The 22,830-nt window shown below is 37.0% G+C and overlaps 1 protein-coding gene across 6 annotated transcripts in view; it reads right to left on the bottom strand.

Annotated features, from left to right (window-relative positions):
• The window catches only part of LOC113094660 (nucleolar protein 4-like), an 84,176-nt gene that overhangs the window by 22,251 nt on the left and 39,095 nt on the right, over window positions 1-22,830 (bottom strand). For all 6 annotated transcript variants that reach the window (XM_026260235.1, XM_026260236.1, XM_026260238.1 and 3 more), the window contains one exon: window positions 22,263-22,410. In XM_026260235.1, coding sequence (XP_026116020.1) covers window positions 22,263-22,410 — 148 coding nt within the window. The remainder of the gene's footprint in view (window positions 1-22,262; window positions 22,411-22,830) is intronic.

Below are 22,830 nucleotides of genomic sequence, written 5' to 3'. Positions count from 1 at the left end.
AATAACATGCAGACATTTTCCATAGTAGACCAATCGTGGTGCGTGAGAAGGCAGGATCTACAGACACTGGTCAACACGATACAAATACGTGTACATTTTAGTGTTCGACTTGAAGCAGCACTGTTTGGTGTATGACATCACATGTGCGAATCAGTGGGTGGGGCTACAGAATTGGACGCTGATATTCTTCTGTGGAGGTGGCGTTAACCTATCGATCACCGTTCAAAATCCAGGATCTGGGGTTCACTGGGCCTGGTGTCAATAAAAGCTTTTATTTCAGTGACAAGGACATTTTCAGTTGTGAAACTTCCAGGATATTCTTTTAATATGATGATCTCGTATATATCAAAAGTAAAAGTCTTCTACACTTGACATCCGTGTCCCCACAAAATCTGTGAGATGTCTCACTAACATTGTTCTGGGACCTCATAATTCACAAAATTAAATCACAAATAATCAAAGCACGGCTCATACTTCACACACAAACTCACAAAACAAATTTAATTGATAAGCATCCTGCAATGTCCTCCAATGCAGCACTGACATCTCTGGTCATCCTTCCTCGGTCTCTATTGTAAATTAAATTTGCTCCCATTTTTGTTCCTCATAAAAGATTAAGCAGAAAGGTGATCTTAATCAGGGTCACAGGCATTCTGCGGCTGTTCCCCATTAGAATTTTCATCATGTTTAATATTCAGCCTCTCCGTCTCATTACACACTGCAGGACCACTCTCGCTCTCATGCATGTGAGCTTATGAAAATATCAAATTCTCTTAAACAAGCTTGCATTTATTTGATCAAAGTAAAATAGTAATTTAGTGAAATAGTATTACAATTTCAGTTTTCAGTTATTACAAATATTTTTCAATGTTAATGATCAATTTTAAATAATAATTATGAATCGTCAGCATCATAACTCCAGTCTTCAGTGTAACTTGATCTAATATGCTGATTTGCTGCTCAAGAAAAATTTCTTATTATCAATGTTGAAAACAGTTGTGCTATTTTTATGAAGAATATATATTAAAGTTTAAAAGAACAGTATTAATCTAAAGTTGAAACATTTTGTAACATTATAAATGTCTTTAATGTCCCTTTTGATCAATTTAATAAATCTGACCCCAAACCTTTAAATGTTATTGTATGATGTATAATTTAAAGTAATCATAGTCCATACTAAAGACAACCACACTTAGTAAATTTTTCAAACACACCCCCAATTTTAGTTTGAATCTCTTCAGATGAGATCCAGGATGTTAAGTGCACACACACAGACACACACAAACTTAAATCACCGAATCTATTGGAGCTAAATGCTGTCCTCCTCTTTCTAATTTCTGATTGCCCATCTTCTGAATCATCTCTCATTATCTCGCTCTTCTATTCCTCTCTTCCCTCCTTCCAAATCATGCCACATGACCTACAACCCTCTCTTTCTCCTGCTCCATCCCTGGCTGTCCTTTCCACATCCTCTCCTTGGGTAGTGTAGCCATGTTGAGCTGCTGGAGTGTATTACTGTACTCTTAACTCCCCTCCCTCAATCTTTATCTCTCTCTCTCTTTCTCTGTGGCCTTGAAAGGGTGAGAGCTGCTCCCCCTGCACAGCCTCTCACATGTCAAAAGATAACACAGAGCCATAAAGAAACGTCTCCCATCTCTGCACCTCGGTTCCCTTCTCGCTCCTCTTCCCGAGCGCTTATAACACACATTTACAATTTTCTGAGATTATTATCTGATCTGATTGTGATCATCTCAAATAACATCACATACGTTGCATTTTGAACTCCTACTAAATATATCTTTCAAAAATAATATTAGGTGAATAAAGAAGTGCCATGAAATGCACACTATGAAGTGGACTCAGGGACTGGCATGGTCTGTGCTTCACATCACTATACGAGCATGTTATTGCGTTGGTATTTTGGCAGGTTTAGTGACTGCCGTGGGCAGCTGACTCCCAAAGCTTTTGATATTCTTCATATTCTGTGCACTGATTAGTTTACAGGAGTAACAGAAATTAAGTTTTCCAATAAGTTTAAATCGATTTTTACCTTTATGAGGCCATCTTTTCTAGTCTAATTAAATGTGTCAAATTCTTACATTTAATCAAATTCAAATAGAAAACAGTTACCAATCAAATGAAATTAGTATCAGCAAAGTTTGTGTTTGCAAAGCAGAGGTGACACAGAATCACCACTGAAGTAGTATTTAGATGCATTTACACAGGCTGTTTAATGCAGGAAATAAATGCATTTATCCTGCAGTTACAAATGCATAATTGATGTTGTGATAAAAAATAAAATTAAAAAAACATTGAATACTGATATTCAAAATGTATGTTGACTGGGGGGGGGGGGAGATGGGGGGCGGACATGTTCAGTTCACAGTTTTGTTGTGGCCACGACATGTTAACTTGTGGGAACGTCATATAAACTTGTGGGAACTTGCTATGGTCACGCAGGTTTAGTTACGCATTAAACTTGTGGCCACGAGAAAAATATATTGTTCTCTCAACATAAGTCGTGGCCACAAGAAATGATGTTGTTCACGTAACAAAGGATCTCGACATCAGGATGTCATTACCTCGACATAAGGTAACATGGCCATGACATTTTAACACGTTCCCACAAGTTAATATGTTGTGGCCATGACAAAACTAAGTGAACGGAACAGGTCCCCTCACCAAAAGAATACCGGTCACCGAAGAAATGATTTGGGGCTAAAAAAAAAAAAAAAAAAATTATACTTTAAATCTAAATCTAAACTCACCAGTAGGTGGTGGCAAATAACTGAACAATTGAGTCACTGAGTCATTCATTCAAATGATTCATTCAAACGGCTGACTGATTCAGAAACGAAACACTGTAGTACTCACAGAGACACAAAACAGTTCTGCTGTGGCTTTGTTTGGAACTTTTTTGGGTAGCACTTTATTTTACAGTCCTGTTCCTCATGTACATACTATGCACTTATTATAGTAATTACAAAAACTATGTAATAACTAGGTACTAACCCTGAACCTACCCTTAAACCTAACCCTACCCCATGTAGTTACCTTGTATTACCAGAACTTTCTTAGATAAATACACTGTAAGTGCACTATAAGTACATGTTAGTACACGTACTGTAAAATAAAGTGCAACCCTTTTTTGGTTGTCAAAATACACTAAAAACAAGAACTGTTGTGTCTAAAATGTAAGTAACTTAATATTCACTTCTTGTTTATTGAACTGTTCATCAGATCACATTTGCAATAATGCTGATATTTGGAAAAAAATTATTTAAATTTTTTTGTGATATTAACTATATCAGATGATATAAAAAGTCATACAGGAGCATATCTGCCCCCTTTGTTGTATCAACTTACTAATAATATGATATATAACAATATAAAATAAACAAATTGTTACTGAACATTTTTTAATTCATGTCATTCTACCCCAGTATGTACAATGTGAATAAATTACTACTTTTTAAAGTTTATAAGTTACATTAACAAAACAGGAAATGGGTTATTAAGTGCAATTACTTGCATGACAATTAGTCAGATAAAATTACACAATCGTGACAGCCCTAATGAGAACAAAGCGGTGGTGCCAGAAATGGAGGGAATGCACACTTGGGATAAGCACTTCAGATACCTCAGGGAACGCTCGTTAAATGTCACATCAGAAAGCTGTCCCCGTGCACACACTCACCGGCCTAACCTGTTAGAATTCACACAACTGTGTGTGTTGCCAGTAGCTGTGGAAGAGCTGCAGTCAGAGCAGTCCACATATCTCTGAGGTCACATGAGAGTGCAGACGCAGCCTGTGGCTCCTCTCGTCTATGCAGGTCTAAGAAGTGATTAAGCAAGCAAATACGTAGGAGTGGCACGTTTCACCTTTTCTCTCACCCGGTCTCACCCACTCCACCCACCCTTCAAGCATGAGCACTCGCTCTTATTGTAGCCTGAGGCACGGGGAATGAACAGTGCCTGCCTGCCGAAGACCCGGCCGTGACATCAATAAGCTGCCTGTGGAATCCTAATTACCACAATCATGTACTTGACAAATTATTTCAAATTCACTGGTTTTCACAATGAAAGTTACATGCACAGACATGCACAACATCTTTTGAAGTGCCAGAATGACTGCATACCGCAGAAGCAAAGCCCAGGGCAAGACAGGCTGTTCTGAGTTCCTGTGTTGGATGCTGATGGGTCAGTACCACATCCCAGAGATGGAGATTGGGGGAGGAGAGGATATATAGAGAGTGGAGGAGGAGGCAAAGTCAGACAGAGGTAGCAGCCTTTTATTTGGACCCATATGACACAAAGCCTCTTCTCCTCTCCATTTTTCTTAATGACTAACAGCCTTTCATTTTAATGGATTGCAATGGAGGAGGATGGGTAGAGTGTTTGTGCAGAAACGCTGTCTGCAGCCACATAGATGTGTAAAAGAGTATGTCCCAAACCCCCACCACATGAAAGCCACCATCTATTGTGCATCTATTTTGATAATAATCATGACCACCCTAAAGCATGAGTATATTTTCATAGACAAAAAAAAAAAAAATGGAACAGAAATTAGGCACTTACAATTTCTGAAGAAAATTTGGGTGGTTGCTTATTTTGCTTATTTGCCTACACTGCAACCCCAAGTCTCTATGATCGTCTGGTCCTTATGGCTGGTGACAATTTCAGCTCTTCACTTCAGAATAAATGTATATAATGTTTTTTTTGGATGTTTTATTGTCTTCCATGCAAATGCTGTAAATCTAACTGGCAAGAACCTAATTTCAACACCATCAATATTCGTGCTGAAGAAATGCAGACCGGAAGAACTGCAGAAGGAAACCCAGAAGGCAAGAAAAATGCAGAAATTCTGAACGAAATGCAGAAAAAAGGGCAAAAAGAAAGAAATTCAGTAATTCAAAAAGAAAGAAATTAGGATGAAATGCAGAAAAGATGTAGAAATTTAGGAAGAAATGCATAAAGATAGATACATAATTAAAAATGAAAAAAAATACAGAAATGCAGAAAGAAACAGAACTAAAATAAAATTCAGAACTAAAGTTCATAAGTTCATAAAAAAAAAAAAGGAATGAAATGCATAGAGCGTTAAAGAAAAAAAACATGATATAGAAAGAAGTGCAGAACTAAAATTCATTAAGATGCATAAGGATGTTCAGAAATAAAGCAATAATGAAAAAGGAATTCAGAAAAGTGAAGAGAAATTTAGACATTTAGAAAAAAAAGCAATGCAGAGCTCAAGAAATTCAGAAAGAAAGCAATAAAGAAAAAAGCAAACAGAGCAGTGCTGTAGAGTGATCATTCCCTGTGTGTGTGTGTGTGTGCGCGTGCATTGGGGCAGTGGGGCATAAACAGACATTTGTTATTCAGCGTGTGATTGAGAGTCTGAACAGAACAGCACAGTTATTTTGGGTCCACGTTGGCCATTAACAACAGCACACTGATGGCACCTTTACTGCAGCCCGCTGCAATCCAGCAGTCATTATGAAGTCTTTATGACCTGTGACAGCCAATCAAGGCCTCTGGATTCTATTAGAGAATGGTCTCATTTACGTTCAAACAGGTCCTGCTGCTAATTGACAACCTAAATACACGGAACAACCAATAAAGGGTGAACCAAAGAAAAGTTTGGATGTATTCAGTAGAATATGCAGAGTTTGTGTATGTGACCTTTGTTTTCTGACAGTAACACTATCTTGCTCCAGCCTGAGGCAGTGCTAGACAAGGACTCATTTTCATAGTCCCCCCACCACCATCACACAGTCGTTGTGATCCACAATGGTGCACAGGCTCCAACTTGATGCAAAATAAAATTTCTCATTATCTTTGTACATGCGAAGAAACACTCCTCCACACCTCCATATGCTGTGCCTCCTTCCCTCCCTCCAGACCGCTGCCTGTCGGCTGAGAACGCCCCAGTCTGACTCGCCACAGTGAGTGGGCAGAATAATGCAGACGGTTGCGTCTCCAGATGCATTTCTAAAAGGACATTCCGCATGCATCTTTAATCTGAGTCCAGACATGGCTGATTCAGGCAGCAGGAAATTACCATGCTGTGGATTTACACTGTGTGCCCATTGTGTGTGGAACAGGTTTTTTTTTTTTTTTTTGGAATAAACCAAAATCGAATAGAAATATAGGTTTCAGTGTGGGTAGAGTGGGAACAGAACAGTGTTTTCATAGACATACACATAAATGACACAAAATGCGAGCTCCATATCTTTGATGGATAGACAAAAGAAATGACGCAGGCCGGTCAGAGTGCTGGTTTTAAGACAGGGTGCTGTGCGTGTGTGGTATCGGCACCACCGTCAGGTGGGTGTGTGGATAGGGCAGGGCCGCATCACAGGGATGGCGATGGGGGAGGAGACCGAATCAGGAGGAGAGGAGGAGGAGGGGTGGACAGAAGAAAACACAGGCAGCAGCCCTTTATTTGGATATAAACCATTAATCTAAACTATTTTTATAACAAGTTTCTTGAACAACTAATGGGTGCCACCATGATGGTTCCCTACTGTGGTTTGCTTGTTTTCCCTTTTTGGTTGCATTAAAATGTATTCATTTCTTAAAAATAAAGGTTCTTTATTGTATGGAAGCTTATTTCCACAACAGGATAAACAAACACAAAGGTCAAGGTGACTTTTTGGCTCAGTTCACACAGTTCAGACTAAACTGAGAAAAGTAAAAATAGATCTGTGAAAATTAAAAAAAAAAAAATTGTGAGACAGTAACTTGCAATTGTGGGTTTATAACTGGAAGAAAAGTCCACATTTTATTTTTATTTCCACCACAGAATAAAAATATATATTTTTTTAAAAAGGCTACTGCAACTTTTTCTCACAAATATGAGTTTATTTCTTAGAAAGTGTGAAGAATGTTTTAGTAATCCGAAGAACCTAAGAAAAAAAAGACTATACATAAGCTTTAATAAAAGCGTTGCAGAAGCAACACAAACACTGCAAACCAAAACCACTTGAAATATAAGAAACGTGTGCTCTTGCTACCAAAAGATATTATGGAAATATCTGGATAAAATTCCAACAAATTAGAAAGGTATGTCTTACATTTCATGGCAAAACAGTGAGAAAATAAATGAGCCAATTAGCAGCAATTACAATATGTTAATTTTTTTGTTCACAACCATTTGAATCAATTGCTTGAATTGGTCACTTCTATTTAATATTAAATATCAAAAGCACCTTTAAACATTTATGTCGAGAGAAATGTCTGTACAGATTGACTGGCAAAATAAAGCAAACGTACACGTGTATAAAACGTCTAGTCATTTTTAAACATTTTAATTCACATTTTTAGTCTTTATTCACCTCCTGTGTCTACTTGACATTTAAAGAACTGTTATGGCTTTGCACACACTACATTCGGTCTAAACTCTTACAATAAAGAGCTATGAAAATAAATCAGCTTCTTTTCTAGCAATTATTAAGTACTTGTCACTTCTGCCATTATGTGAATTTGTACAAAACTAAAATGTTCACTTTATTGGCTAATAGAATGTGTATGAATCAACCAGAGAAAACACCATATTGATTGACTGTCAGGAGATCCCTTCAATGTCTGATTACGGCCCTCTATATAAAGCGGGAATAAACTGAATTAACTAGGAGTGACATGTAATGGTATAATGCTGACACAGACGGTAGTTTGTACTGATATTAAGAATGGTATCTGTGTGTGATTAGGATTAATCCAAGTCATAACCCTAAAACACAAACCCACCCAGAAACACACATTTCAACCGACCTCATCCTCAAGGCTGCTTGGAAGATAAACTGTGAAGGGATCACGACAAAGATGAGAAAGGGAGGGGAACAGTGAAGGTGAAATGACTTCACATTTTCAGGGACAGAAGTCTACAGAGCAATAAACAGAGAGGTGCTGTTTACAGAGACCTTGTGTTTTTACTGAACGGCTTTGTGTCTTCACTCAACACTGCAAAGTGCAATCTACCGTTAACCAAAAACATGACGCTTGGATACAGGCTACGGCGAGTTACGAGTTTACATTTTTAAATATGCTGGTACAAATTCAGTCTATGCTGTAAATATTTTCATTAAGTTTATATCTATAAATAATTTTTATTTTAATAAGAATAATGCTTCCATAGCTGATCTTACATGGCTTTCACGAGTATAAATTACAATAATTGTAATTTTGAGTTTAGGTTCACTAAGATTTTTTTATTCAAACAAAGATTAATTGAACTGATCAAAAGTTGAAATTAAAAAGACATTTATAATGATCGTAAAAGATTTGTATTGCAAATCAATGGCATTCTTTTGAACTTTCTTTTCATCAAAGAATCCAAAAATCATGGTTTTCATTAAAATATTAAGCAAAACAACTGGTTTTAACATTGATAATAACACTAAATGTTTCTTAAGTAGCAAATCAGCATATTAGAATGATTTCTAAAGCATCATGTGACACTGAAGAAAGTTACTTTTTAAATACATTAAAATATAATATTTCACAATATTACTATATTTTTGATCAAATAAAACGAGTATAAGAGAATTGCAATTTTTTTTAATTTAAAAGTTCTGTATTTCAATAAGTGTTGTCAAATATCGATATTTTGATAAAAATAATAGAAAGATGGCGAGTGCGGACCCCCACGACCAGCTTTGGTTGATAAAGAACAAAGCAGTTCTCAATGGATGTGCAGCGCATCTGTGTTTGACGTACCGTGAGCTCTAGTGTGAAGGCGCACAACTCGCCGTCACATTCTCTCACACGTGCAAAGTATGAGAGAGAGCGAGCGAGTCTTACATACATGCAGAATAACGCTAAACGATATTCTTTGTTGTATTTTCCTGTTTGTTGTATTTTCCTTGTTTTCCTGTAAAAATAACGGAGTTCCTTCATAGTGGGCGGAACTAATGCGCGAACTGCAATCTCATTGGCTGGTGCTCACCGGAGCAAATCAGTTTGACAGAACGCAGACAACCTGATTTATATTCATGAATCCATTACTGTTCTTATTAGTAGAATTCGTATTACTATGATTATCCTCATCATCTTATCAGTATTATTGTTAGTTTTTCCCTTTTTTTACAGAAACACTGAATGATAAACAAAGCACCACCATCAGTCCCAAATTCAGTTAAAATGTCTATGCATTCATACATGGTTACCAAGTTTTAATAATTACTAAAGTTCTATCATTAAATAATACTTGATTATCCAGATATCATACTATAATGCTTGACTAACTGATGTTAACAGTGTACTTGTTAAATTTATCTTTAGATTATGAAAAATTAATATTGTGGCAGTTTTTTTCTCCGTGGCATCGAAAATGGTATCGAATATTGATATTTTTCAAGGTATCGTATCAAAGTTTGAAATCCCAGTATCGTGACAACACATATTTCAATAATAGTAAAATATAATGGTTTCAATTATTTTTTAATTTTTAAGTACAGCAGAAATGGGAGCTTGTACAGAGTTTATATGTTTTGGCTACAAAGATTTCTAGAGTTTTTAATTTCCACAAAATACATTTCAACCCCGTTCTATTAAGCCGTGGGGGTAAATTTAGTAGCAGTTTTATAATTCGTGCCAATATCAATAGGCAATTTAGTTTCTGAGGCTAAACACCCACTGTCTGTTTAAGAGGACAATCCACGTGCATCTGCTGCTAGGACACACAAAGACCTGCTATAGCAACTGCCATCATCTTGTATCAATGACTTTCATGATAAAGCTTTAATGGAGTTAGCTTTGATCATCCAAGACCAGTGGAGACGTTCAAGGTAGTCAAGTGATTTCTCTTCTCAGGGCAGGAGACATCACAAATAATTACATGAATTTTGTGGAAACCGCATGACTGAAGGTATCTGCAGGTCTTCATTGAAACAAACCGGGGAGCAGTAAAAGTGGATACATTAACTTTACAAATGAGAGGAATTTTAATTGGTTGCTTATATTCAATATAAATGGCTCACATCATTGACTGGATGAAATCTGCAGGTCCTGTTGCAATCGTTTTTAGACTTCTTTTACTGTACATGTGTGTGTGCATTAGTTGTGGGTCAGAAGCAAAAGTGTAGAAAAGCATTATCTGATCTAATTTCCCTTCAGCACAAAACAACGTCCAATCATCTCAGCAGGTAGGGGGCAGAATTACACACAAACCCACTTCCACTAATGCGCAAGTCTCCCAGTGCTGAGAGAGGAGGTCTAAGGTATCAGTACTTATGCAGCACTTCTTGTGGAAAAAACAGGAAGTTCTCTGGAAAAAGAGGATAGGATCCTGATGACTGCTATTGACAAAATCATATCACTGCATTGCAAATATTGTGTGTTTATACAGTCTATGGTTTAATCCTGTATGACTAATAGGTTTGCGGTTACAACAGATACATGACAAGGTATTGCATCGGAGGATGATCTAAAAGAGGATTTCACCCGGCATTAGTCTCTGTATGTCCTCTAGCATCATTATCAGTAGTCAATTTCAAACCGTGATACTAATGGTGCTAACGTTCAAACTGCTAGTTCCACACACAACAGGCAGGTAAACTGACTCAAACATACACTACGTACAAGGTTGTAGTGAGGTTGATGTATTGGTCTACTCTTTTTTTCCTCATTGAATGCTGTGCTGTAGCATTCACTACTATCAGAATGGCAAAATCTCCAGAAAATTCTAGGGATGCGATGATAGGAAAGTACTGGCAAATAACTATTTTAATGTTATGGGTGATAATAATAGACTGTATAAAAACATGGACGTAGTGACATCACCTATAGGTTCCCAAAGAGCGTTTATGAAGCTCAAAGTGGACTGAGCCACTTTTTATACATATATATATATATATATATATAATAAAAAAAAAAAAAAAAAAAAAAAATTACCCTCTCCCAGTTGTCAAGAAGGGCAAAATTAGCTAGACACCAAAACCACTTTTTTTACCAGGCTGTAAACATTTTTTTTCTGCTGTAAAGTTGGACATTTAATCTTGGGAGTGGGGGGGGGGGGGTCTATGGGATTGACTCTCTTTTGGATGAATTGCAGATTTAGACACTTCCTTGTTGGTTTCACGAGAGAGTGGGAGGTTGTCGCTTGGTGATAATATTATACTTAATTCTAAAATCAAATTAAAATCAGTTTTTCAATTTACAGATTTGGGGTCGGATTTATACAAATAGATTTAAGGTTTACATTTTAGGATTCCAAATTTGATCAAAAAGGGATTCATTTTAATGTACATTTTAATGTTAAAATGTTATCTATTCCTGTAATGACGGAGCTGAATTTTCAGCATCATAACTCGAGTCTTCAGTGTCACACAATCCTTCAGAAATCACTCTAATGTGCTACCTTGCTGCTTTAGAAACATTTATTATTATTAATGTTGAAAACAGTTGCGCTACTTAATGTGGAAAACATAATACTTTTTTCAGTATTTTTGCTAAATACTGGTTTTTTTTTTTTTTTTTTTTTTTTTTTTTTTACGAATGTGATTTTTTTTTATCAATTTAATACATTAAAGTACTGAGTTCCTTCCAAAAATAAATAATTAACCCCAAACTTTTTATGGTAGTGTTTATCCAGTGTTAACTGATACAGAAAAAAAAAACACACAAATATTGTCCAATAATTGATGTTGTATCGATATATTGTTGATCCCTACTAACATCAATTCTTTGTTACACTGTTTGTATATCAAATTCACCACCTAGGTCACTGTAACTATACAGGTCTACAGGTTGTCTGAACAAGTAATTGTAGTGGTTCTAGAGGTACAACCTCCTGATGAGTTGATTAGAATAAAGTATTTTTACACATTCTGTACAAGCTCAGTCTTTGTGTTGAAAAAAAAAAAAAGCTCTCTCCATTGTCAAGCGTCCATGAGATTACTGACTGAACCGGATGAGGGTTAAAAGTGTAAAAGCTTGGGCGCAGGCCTCATTAACATTAATAAGAGGGTTTTCAGTAGCAGTACAGGAGAGATACAGAGAGGGTGAGTATAATGTACAGACCCATACAGCTGATCCTCCAGCCTGGTTAGGATGGGATAGTTGGTGGGTGTGACGGGGCTTACTTCTAGCAAATCTGTGCTAGACTCACATCTGTTTGTCACCAACAGCTGGGTCACCGGGTGATCCCATGTCATCCCGCCTCTCCTCCATCTCTCCATCTCACATCTGTGCCTTTCACAACTTTCTAATGGAGCCCTCTCTAGAGCTACATCACACCAATATTAACAAAAAAAATGTGCCAAAGGTCGACACTTGATTCTAGCTCATTCGCCTCTTAATACGGCCAGCTATTTTACCAAAAGCCCTTGCTGCTGGTGGAGCACCACATATTAAAGCAATACTTCACCCAAAAAAGATAATTCTGTCATCATTTGGACTTTGTCTTCTATGGAACATAAAATATGATTTATTGAAGAGCTTCCCTGGTGCTCTTTTCCATAATATGGTGACAAACATGTCCCGTGACCATTCAGTCATGACAAAGTCTTCACAAGTCAGTAATCACCATAACAATCGCCATAAACAGTTTTGGTAAAATTATTTTACTCTGATTTGTTGTATAAATATTTTAAGTAGTTTGAAGTTGTCAAGTGCTTGATAAACCCTTTGTCTTTTTTTATTTATTCATTTATTTTTGGCTTTGTGGATTACTGTGGCTTTTGCTTCTAGCCTCTTTTAACTAGTATGAAGACACACACAGGTCCTTGGTAATGGTCTAGGTTTTTCTCAAGTAAAGCATTAGCACAAGATCTAGCAAACATGCAAATAAGCAAAATAAATGTATAATTTGTATAATTTGATAGAACATTAGATTCCTTGATTGAAAATAACATCATAAAAGATGAGGTAAGTACTTCCAAACTCAAAGCTCAGAGTAAGATGAGGTTGTTCAAATGTGCGCATTTGCGAAAGTTTTTTAAATGAACCATATGAAGAAAAACTAAATGAACATGTCATTGTTATTCCAGTGTTTAAATGTTCATGGGAAAGACTTTGATACTGGTTTTAATCCTCTATATTATACTACTGTCTGATACTCATTGTATACACATATATACATATAAAAAAAATAAAAGGTCATTGTGTAACAACCCTTTCTTCACCTGTGAAATAAAATAAAAGTAATAAAAAAAGAAACTTGGATTTGGAATAAATTTGGAATATCATGCACAAGGTTTTTTTATTATTATTATATATTTTTTAATTGTGTGTTTTTTGTTTTTTTTTTCCTCGAAAGCAACATCACCCATGATGAAAATCAGCACTCTGGACATTCTGCAGTATGTTTTTATGTTCTATGGAATAAAGAAAGTCAAAAAATGTTTAGAACTACATGAGGGTGAGTAAATGCCAGAATGTTAATTTTTGGGTGAACGGTTCCTTTAAGGCAAGGGTTACATTACTCAATCTGTCTTGAGGTTACACCCATGTTTGTCACCCTTTCTCAGCAGAGAAACCAAGGTCACTGGGTGCCATGAACACACCTGCTTTAAATTTAGAAGAGCAAACAGGCACGGCAGAGTGCCCCTTTTACAATAGTTTATCTTATCTCCTTTCTCCAATAGGGAGTTTTATTCACCCTCCAGTAAAAGCAGAAGGCCCTGATAGCACCGGGTCCAAATTTCAGGGGCATTTTGGAGATTTATGGAGCAACCTTTAAACGTCTTCTCTGAAATGCACCCTAGCAACTCTCAATAAAACAATCAGAGAGAGGTGCGCGGTCCCTGAGAGTGTGTACACGAATACTCTTTCACACAGCACTCACACCAAGGCTTGAAACGCTGAGCATGCTGAAACAGGCAGCGTGTGTTTTGTGTGTGGTGAAGTGTGCCACCTCATCATCCCTGACTGCATCCAAGAGTCCACAGCACACACACAGACAACTCATTAAAAGTAAAGCAACCTTACGATTTAATTGCCCAGAGATAACGAACATGCCTATGTGCTAAAATCACAGCAGGCTGTCATTCCGGCAAACAAAACACATTGTTAGCCATCGGTCACGGGCACAAACCTATAAGTGTAATGATTAATTCAAACCCTTGTTATTTGAGGGTGGCGTTGAGGGGTGGCAGTTAATAATTAAGCAACCTCTGGCCTTGACTCAGTGGAAAGCGTCCTCTCTCACAGCAAATGAGACCTTCAATAGAGCACCCCAACACACACACACACACACACACACAGGCCAAGACTCAAATACTAGCATACGGTCTACTGCAAACACCTCAGTGTTCTTTGTATCCACCTTATTGTGCAATGTGGAAGCAAGCGGTTTTCTTCATTAGATTCATTAGCCACCAGGTAAATAACTAGAAGACTAACCAGGTGATGTTTTGGCTTATATTACTGTAGATATTCATTGACCATTGTTGTACATGTTTCTGCCTATTTAAGTATGTACTGTATATAGTACTAATTTAAAGGTATATCAATAGATTAAGGCAGTGGATGCACTGTATTGTGGATAACAGTAACACAGTATGTTGTGTTTTACTATCCATACTTTAGTCAAATGTACAGCAGTAGTCAGGTATTCTAAACATACTGAAAACTCACATGCTCTATGTAGTATACATACGAGTACTATGGGAGCACGCATTCCAAACAAGGGAGGGAAGGATCAAGAAAACTTTCTAAATTCCCTTTTTATCATCAAACGCATCTATATCAGTCGCTGCCCACACGTTCAGGCATTACAGAAGAGGGGGATGCCTGACAATGTGTGTAAAGGGGTGGGGAACACTGGTCCGTTCTTCATGCTCCCTTTCTTTTGTATAATTTATCTGAAGAGGACTTCAGATTTTATCGGCCGGCTCATTAACAAGTTCTCCCCTCCATGCCTCGATATCTCGCTCCTGGTCCTCCAGATTAACTCGGCAAACATACTCATGACATTTCTCAGTGTGTGTTCTATTTGATTATATGTAAATGGCCTTGCATTTTTAATAACATTTCCATTAGGTGATCATGCGTTTATCGGTACTTGGTCTCTCCCACACAGTCTCTTTATTGCCTTGTAGGCTCATGTTGGGGGGACGCAGTCATCTTTTCCATCCTAAGATGTAGACAAGAACAACCATCAGGTTCAAATGGCTTCACGTCTGCCTATCCATTTAGATGGTATGTTGTAAGACTGACAGGCTGGTTTAATGTAAATAGCTGCACTCTTCAGTATGGGGGGGGGGGGGGGGGGAATCGGTCCATAGCTGCCCTACGCTTGAATCAGATAAGAATCAGTGACCTGCTGAAACCAGAGAGAATGACCTGACAGCATTAATGAACCTTCTCCTCTCCTGCCTGTCATTCAAGCTCAGCTGCATACTGCCGTCAACTCGGCTGACAGACACAAAGCTGCTGTATTTTAGTTTTAGGAGGTCACACTATGATTGTGTGAATGCTACCATGTGACAGTAAAAGTGTAGACAACATCTGGTCAAGTTATTTATAATAAGTAGCAAATGATCCAGAAAAATAAAACCTAAATCTTTTGACATACAGTAGACCAGTCATGAGCAGAGGTCTTCTAGCAATGGTTCTTTATTTTTCTTAACAAAATGTTTTAACCGAACTATCTATAATTCCAATGAGAGCTTAAACTACCATGTAGACATCTGCCTGGGAACTACGGACGATGTAATTGAGTCTTTTTCTCAAAACATATCTGAACATTTGTATATATAGATCTTAATATTTTTATAATTATAATATACTGTATCTTAGTTAAAAAAGACTTCAATATTACAGTAACTGAAATAAATCTGAAAAAAAATATTAATATTAAATAGAAAGAGAAGAGAAGAAATAAATCCACAACTAACTGAAAAAGAAGTTTAGGTTTAAGTACGAACAAGAAAAAACATAAAAAATAAATAAATAGAAATATATATAAAAAAAAAAAAAAGCAAATAAATTAGTATAACTAAAGCTGAAAATATATACTCTTATAGTATAAATACTTTGATCACTTTTAAGTACTAAAATAACAGTTTAAACTTTAAAGCTAAAATGATCAGTTTTTTTAGAATTTTTTTTGGTTTTTTTTTTTTTATATTTTCTTTTTTTAATGTATACACCGTAAGTTTGCATCAAAATGTAATATATTATTTAAATAAAAGTTAGCTAATGTCAGTGCTGTTTGTTGGATTTAAAAGGGTCATATAATGTTGCTAAAAATAACATTATGTTGTGTATTTGGTGTAATGCAATGTGTTTATGCAGTTTCAGGTTAAAATAAACATTTTTCATATAAATGTACATTGTTGTTCCTGAATGCCCGCCTTTCTGAAACAAGTCGATTTTTAGAAAGCTCATCATTCTAAATAAGTGAGGTGTACTCTGATTGGCCAGCTGTTCAGTATGTTGTGATTGGACAAATGCTTCAAGCATGTGACAAATGTTACACCCCTTACCAAACTGTGATACCGTCCTCACAGCACGAAGACACAAAACCAATAAAACCCATTACAAATTAGGCATTTGTGTCATCTAGTGGAGACATCTTTACAGATTATAATGACCTAAGACTTTTATGCATTGCGTTGCGTAAACATAAAACCATGACTGCATTGGTGATCAGAGAAACAACAAGCGCTACTCTACACTGCTCAAAACTCACGTTGGAATCATCAGTGGCAAATTATTTAAATATAAAAAAAATATATATACACAGGCTGTGAGTCAGAAGCACCAGACTCTCCTTGCAAAGTTGGAACTGACCCACTTTTAGAAACAGCCTTTGTGCCACAGACGCACTGTAGGCTACTGGTTCACGAAACGATCCTCATCCGCCATAAAATGCACACACATCTGAACGGTGTTGTAAATACAACTTAACCACTGATTTATAGTTGTGTCTTCTTTTGGAAGAAAAGAAGTCTTCTTTATCCACCACGAGCTTGTAACACTCCAAAGAGAAAGGAAAAAATTTAATCGAATCATATGACCCCTTTAAGTCTTAGAACTCTTTATTGAAGAACTTTTAATAAGTTACTTTTTAAAACTCATATTGAAATTCAATAGCAAAAATCCTTCCAGAACCAAGGCCACTGAAAAAGTGGGCAGGCACTCTCGCGCTCTATATCAAACGTCTTCTCTCACAAATCAGCTAGACGACTATAACTCTTATTTTTGTGAAGCTTCCACGGTCATGTTTCAGCAAGGCTGTTTACACACTCAATTGGACTGCTTGGTCCAAACCTAAGAGCAATTCCACCCCCTCACCCAGCTAGTCTCTTTTCAGATTGTCCTTTTGGATCTGAATCACAGAACCAACCAAACAAAGAACTCGAGTTAATGAGTGGCTTCGGATTTCCCATTCGAGCATCAGTAATAAGGTTTCCTGCTGGAAAACCTGGATCAACTACTTGTACTGCTTTTGATGACCGCACCTGATGCTGCTGCTGTTGCTGGGCATCTTTAAACTATCTGTCTGTAAACACTGAGACAGTTCAGAGCAGGTCAAAGACGTCTGCTGTCTGAAGGACGGGAAGAAAGATACTGTGAACACAGAGAGCACTGGTGTGAAAAGAAGAGAGAAGAGGTGACGACAGGAGCTGCGATGATGAAGGGATGTTAGTCTAAGAGAGAAGAGGTAAAGAGAGGGGTTATACAGCATTTAACTCTGACAGATCTGCCGATGTGTGTATACTGTACGTGTGAAAGCATGTCTGATGTTCTACATCTCCTGTTGACATGCATTCCAGTGCATTATCACATATACACACGCACATACATTTACTCATCTACCAAAATGGGAACTTAAGATGACTTCTATAGCTTTATATTGTTTTTAAAATTAAGATAATTCCAAATACTACAAACCGAACGTTGTTACTAGCCATAATGTATTATGCAAATATTATTTATATTACATTTTATATATGCAGAAGCATTCAAATGTTAGAAAGAATCCTTCAAAGAATCCTGAAAAAAAAAAAGACTGATTTCAGAAGAATCATTTAGTACTAAAGACAGGAGTAACAACTGCTGAAAATTTAGCTTTGCCGTCATAGAAATAAATTGTATTATAAAATAAACAAACAGAAAACAGCTCTTTTAAAATGTAATATTGTACAATATCACTGTTTTTGACTGCATTCATGATTAAACAAATGCAGCATGGGTGAGACTTTCAAAAAACCCAAAAATGTTTGAATATACACATTGACAAACTTGTCAAATGATGGGAATAGTTGAGTTCATAGCATCAGCACGCACCACTGAGTGCTGGTTAAGTGTTGGCTGCAGTACAAGTGCATTATTGTGATATCCATGTCTAAAAGCCCCCAGAATAAATCACACCTTTTGCTGAGCATTAAATAAAAGTAGGAGTTTCACACACTTATCTAATTATTTATTTTTACACTTGACCTCTATCACTAGCCTCCAGAAGGAAAGCTGTCAAAGTCACACTGTCATTTTTACATAACCTACTTTCCCTACCACACACACTAGGCACAGGCTCTGGGCTGCGGTTATGGTTGTCCTTTGGGTTACTTTGCCACTGGGGCTGGAACAAATCCACCCATGTAATGACAAAAGGTCATTCAAATCCATCGGAGCTCTAAAAGCACGTTTGATTCACTCGAGCTTTAGCTCTCCTGAGCTTCAGCTTATGACCAGACCCTCTGATGACATCCAAGAATCCTGTCACTACAGGCAAGCATGCATTATGACCTGTTTATGCATTAAAATACACAAAAAGGCATTAATATAGGGATTAAGAATGTGCATTTTTCACTTTTGACACTTAATAGCAAATGAGACCTTCAATGCTTGTATTAAAGCTTTTTAACAACATGCTCGGGTCATATTTCACCCCAATAAAAAAAAAAAAAAAGAAATTACATTTGAATAATTTAAGCACATTTCCCATTCAACTGAATTCTTATATTAAATCTCTCTCTATAGATTTGATATACCGCCTGACTTTAAAAAGTACATAAATATATTGCATTACGGCCATTTTACTGTAAAACAAATACTGTAAAAAAATATGGTATTAAAATAGAAAATCAGTGTTTGGAATAATTGGGTGAGTTGTTATGAAGATAATACATAGATTTAAAATAATACATTTTATTCATGTTGTAAATGAAATAAGCTTTTTTTCTCTTTTGACCAAATGCAGGCTACATTGAATGTGCTTTTCTCACATGACCATGTCTGGTGTATTTGTACTAACAAAGAGGGAATGGCTCGGACTAATAATGCCTTTTTAATGCACACTAGCTAGGTAAGAACATGAATCACTTGTTCACATTTATTAAATACTAGTAAAGGCACATAATTCCCTGCCGCAGGGCTCTAACGCAGTAGTAAAGTACAGGTCTAATGCAGTGGCTCAGCTTTATTATGCACACCAGCAGGAATCTGATGAACCTTTCCAAGCCAATCACAGGGTTCAGTGATGTACTGCATGTACTGTAAGAGTAGTGCGATGCTTCGGGGCAGACCATGACCTTCACAGCATCTGTTCAGAGAACATGGCTCCACAGCTCTGAGCTCCATTATCTCAAGCAGCATTTTAACACTACATGTCCCTCATTCTGAGGTGAAGAGTCAATTCTCTCCATCCTGCTGTTCCCTATGTACACCTCAAGCCCCCCTCCCCTCACGGCCTCAGGCGCTTGTATCTGAGAAGTCACGGCACCAAGGTCACACCCACAGTGACACTCCATCCGTCAGATCACACACACACACACACACACACCTCAGATGTGAGACACCTATACACACACACACACACGTCACGAAGCAGGTACACCTGCAGGTTATTGCATTTTTTGTATGAAAATCTGGAGTAAAAAGTCTTCTTTAAGCCATACAAACTAATGAAGACATCTGAATAGTGGAGTGACATTTCCCTTGGATTGACTGCATGTACAGTACACCGCCAAACTGGGTTGAGATTAACAGCAGGAGTAATTGTGCGTTTAGACAATGATTAACTTTTACAAGAGGTCAAACAGGCACAAGAAAAAAAGAAAAAGAAAGATGACTACACCTAATACATGGCTACCTCACAGAAGAGACTTTCAGCAAATACACAAGATCACATTTGACTGTCTCTCCTCATGTTCAGGCAATCGGAAATCACTTTGAGGTGACGAAGGTTGTTCTTTGTGGCCGAACAGCTCACGTTCAAGAGCAACTGTAGTCAGTCAGAGAGAGCTGTCTTGATTACCTGACCTCCCTCTTTTTTCCCTTCTCTTTTCCATCTGTCTTCCTCCATCATCATCTCTACACGTTTTTGTCAGAGTCCTGCTGATAGAGGGGTTCAGGGGTCTTTCTCAGCTAATGGCCCTCAGAGAGTGTTGTGCCCACGCCTGGCATTAAGTTTTACATTCATACATTTTGCGGACTCATTTATCCAAAGCAGCTTACATCACATTCAAGTTATACATTTCAGAACTAAATGAGCTACATCATGGTGTAGTTTAAAATCATGAAAATCCTTAGAGTTTGAAACAAGCCTGTTGCAAGAAGCCAAAGTCAAGGTTTTTGCTTCAAAACCAACTTAGCGGTTTAGTGATTGCTATACTATCTAGTCTACTTTGCAGCTCATTCTGGCCAGGAACCACACCTATAGACAGAAAAGTTCTGTCTGACTGCCAAAAACCTATAAGAAGTTAGGACTTTTTAAAATCTCATTTAATTTATTTTAAAACATTATAAATTCTATAATTGTGTTTTTAGTTTTCTTCACACCACAACAATTCCTTTCAATTTACTGATATTAAATTACCATTACGTCCATGTCTGTATGGAGCCTATATATTTATTAGAAGCATCTGAAAAGAAAACTATGTATGTGTTTTTCAAAAGCAGCTTTCTGTATCGAAGATTTCAGATTGCCTTCAATACAGAAAGATTACAGTTATAGTTCAACCACAGATGAAGAGAGGGAGAGAAGGGGGAAAAACACTCTCCACTTTCTCATCATTATCTAAATGCAGAGCTCTCTGGGTCGCTAATGTCACCCACAGACAGAGAAGCTGCTGGAGAACGCAGCGAGGAACTACTGAATTTAAATATATACCTCCCAGCAGCTCACCCAAACAATATTTGTTTGAGATACAACTATTCAAATAGCTGGAATCTGAAGTAAAAAAAAAAAAAATCTAAATACTGAGAAAATTGCCTTTAAAGTTGTGTTCAAAATGAAGTTCTTAGAAATGCATATTACTAATCAAAAATTATGTTTTAATATATATACACAGTAGGAAATTTACAAAGTCTCTTCATGGAACATGATTCTTATTTGATATACTAATGATTTTTGGATAAAAAAAATAAAAAATAAATAAAAAAATAAAAATTACCCATACAAATGTATTTTTGGCTATTGCTAGAAATATACCCCAGCAACTAAAGACACACATATGATAACTTTAGGTGAATAAGACCTTTTTTTTTTATGTCGTTCACTGGTAAAACCACCAAATTGAGTCCATGAGTCAAGAACTTTTATAAATTAACTGATTTATAAATGAATTTAATGTGAAGTAAATTAACCGAAACACTCATATATCCACAGACATCACTACTTCTCTCATGAATGTGCCAAGGACAGTATGTTCAGTCACTGAAAAAGCTCCTGTCTCTCCATTCATTGTAACTGCAAGGAAAGTTAAAGACCAGCACAGTCTTCAGAAAAACTCTTGTTTCTCATGGAAGAGAATACAGGTTTGAAATGATAAGAGTGTGAGTAAATGATGAAGAGCTCTCTTTAGAGCTCTCTTTAAAAATGCTTTTTTTTTTTTTTATAATCAATCAAATAAATGCAGCATTGGTGAGCAAAAAACATGGTGGTTAAAAAAAAACAAAAAAAAACATCATACTCAACTAAAACTTTAAACCGTAGTGTGTAAAGCTATATAGAGATATATAAATACAGCTTGTTTTCTTTTCTTAGTTTTCTTATTGAAAAATCGAACTAGATTTATGTTTTTATGCATGAAGAATATTCCTTTTATGAATTTTCCTTCGAATTCTATGAATTTTGGTAAAACTATTGCTTTAAATTCTTTCAAATCAAGTCTGAACATCCTGCATTTAGTGGTGAAGAAAAACTGTGTTTGGATGTTTAGATTTGACCGGAAAACAAGAGAAAAATACTGATTAAGGAAACAACTTTTCATGCTGGAAATATGCGCACATGCATTTCATTTGAGACTCTAGAGTAATCAGATGGTTCAAACCCTCTATTAAGACTCAAATGAGCTTGCATGGTCTCTTACCGTCCTCTTCCTTGTGTGCGTTTTGCGGGCTGTGCATCCTATCTGCTCTGGAGGGGTGGCTCAGGTCAGACAGTGTGGAGTGACGTTCAGCTGATATCCATGTGGGGTCACTCATATCAAACTCCTCGCTACTCACTGAACAGTCATCCTGCGGAGAGAGAGAGCCAGAGAGATGTCAGTCCGACAGCTGAGGCAGGATTGCTCATATCGACGCCACGTCTGAGTGTGTGTGCGCCAAACTAGAATAGATGTGAATGTCAGATTGGGCTGTGATGTTGGCAGGCAAGCAAACAGGCCCATGAGGAGGGCTGTCAGAGAGAGCAGTCACCCCCTGCTGAGTGACAGCATCACTCACACACACACACACACACACACACACACACACACACACACACACACACACACGCGCGCGCACACGAGACCACCAAAAACTACGACTGGGCCCCAAAGCACAGTGCAGAAGTGTTAAAAAGAGGGTACAGTACACTACTTCAGTATATCTACTCTACTAAAGACATAAACATGGCCAAAAACATGATTTATTACTGAAAAGTTCACATGCTGACTG

The sequence above is a fragment of the Carassius auratus genome, unplaced genomic scaffold (genome assembly GCF_003368295.1).
Source record: "Carassius auratus strain Wakin unplaced genomic scaffold, ASM336829v1 scaf_tig00215416, whole genome shotgun sequence".
In the NCBI taxonomy this organism is placed as follows: Eukaryota; Metazoa; Chordata; class Actinopteri; order Cypriniformes; family Cyprinidae; genus Carassius; species Carassius auratus.
The sequence above is the reverse complement of the archived record's forward strand: the minus strand, read 5'-3'. Positions and strand labels throughout refer to the sequence as shown.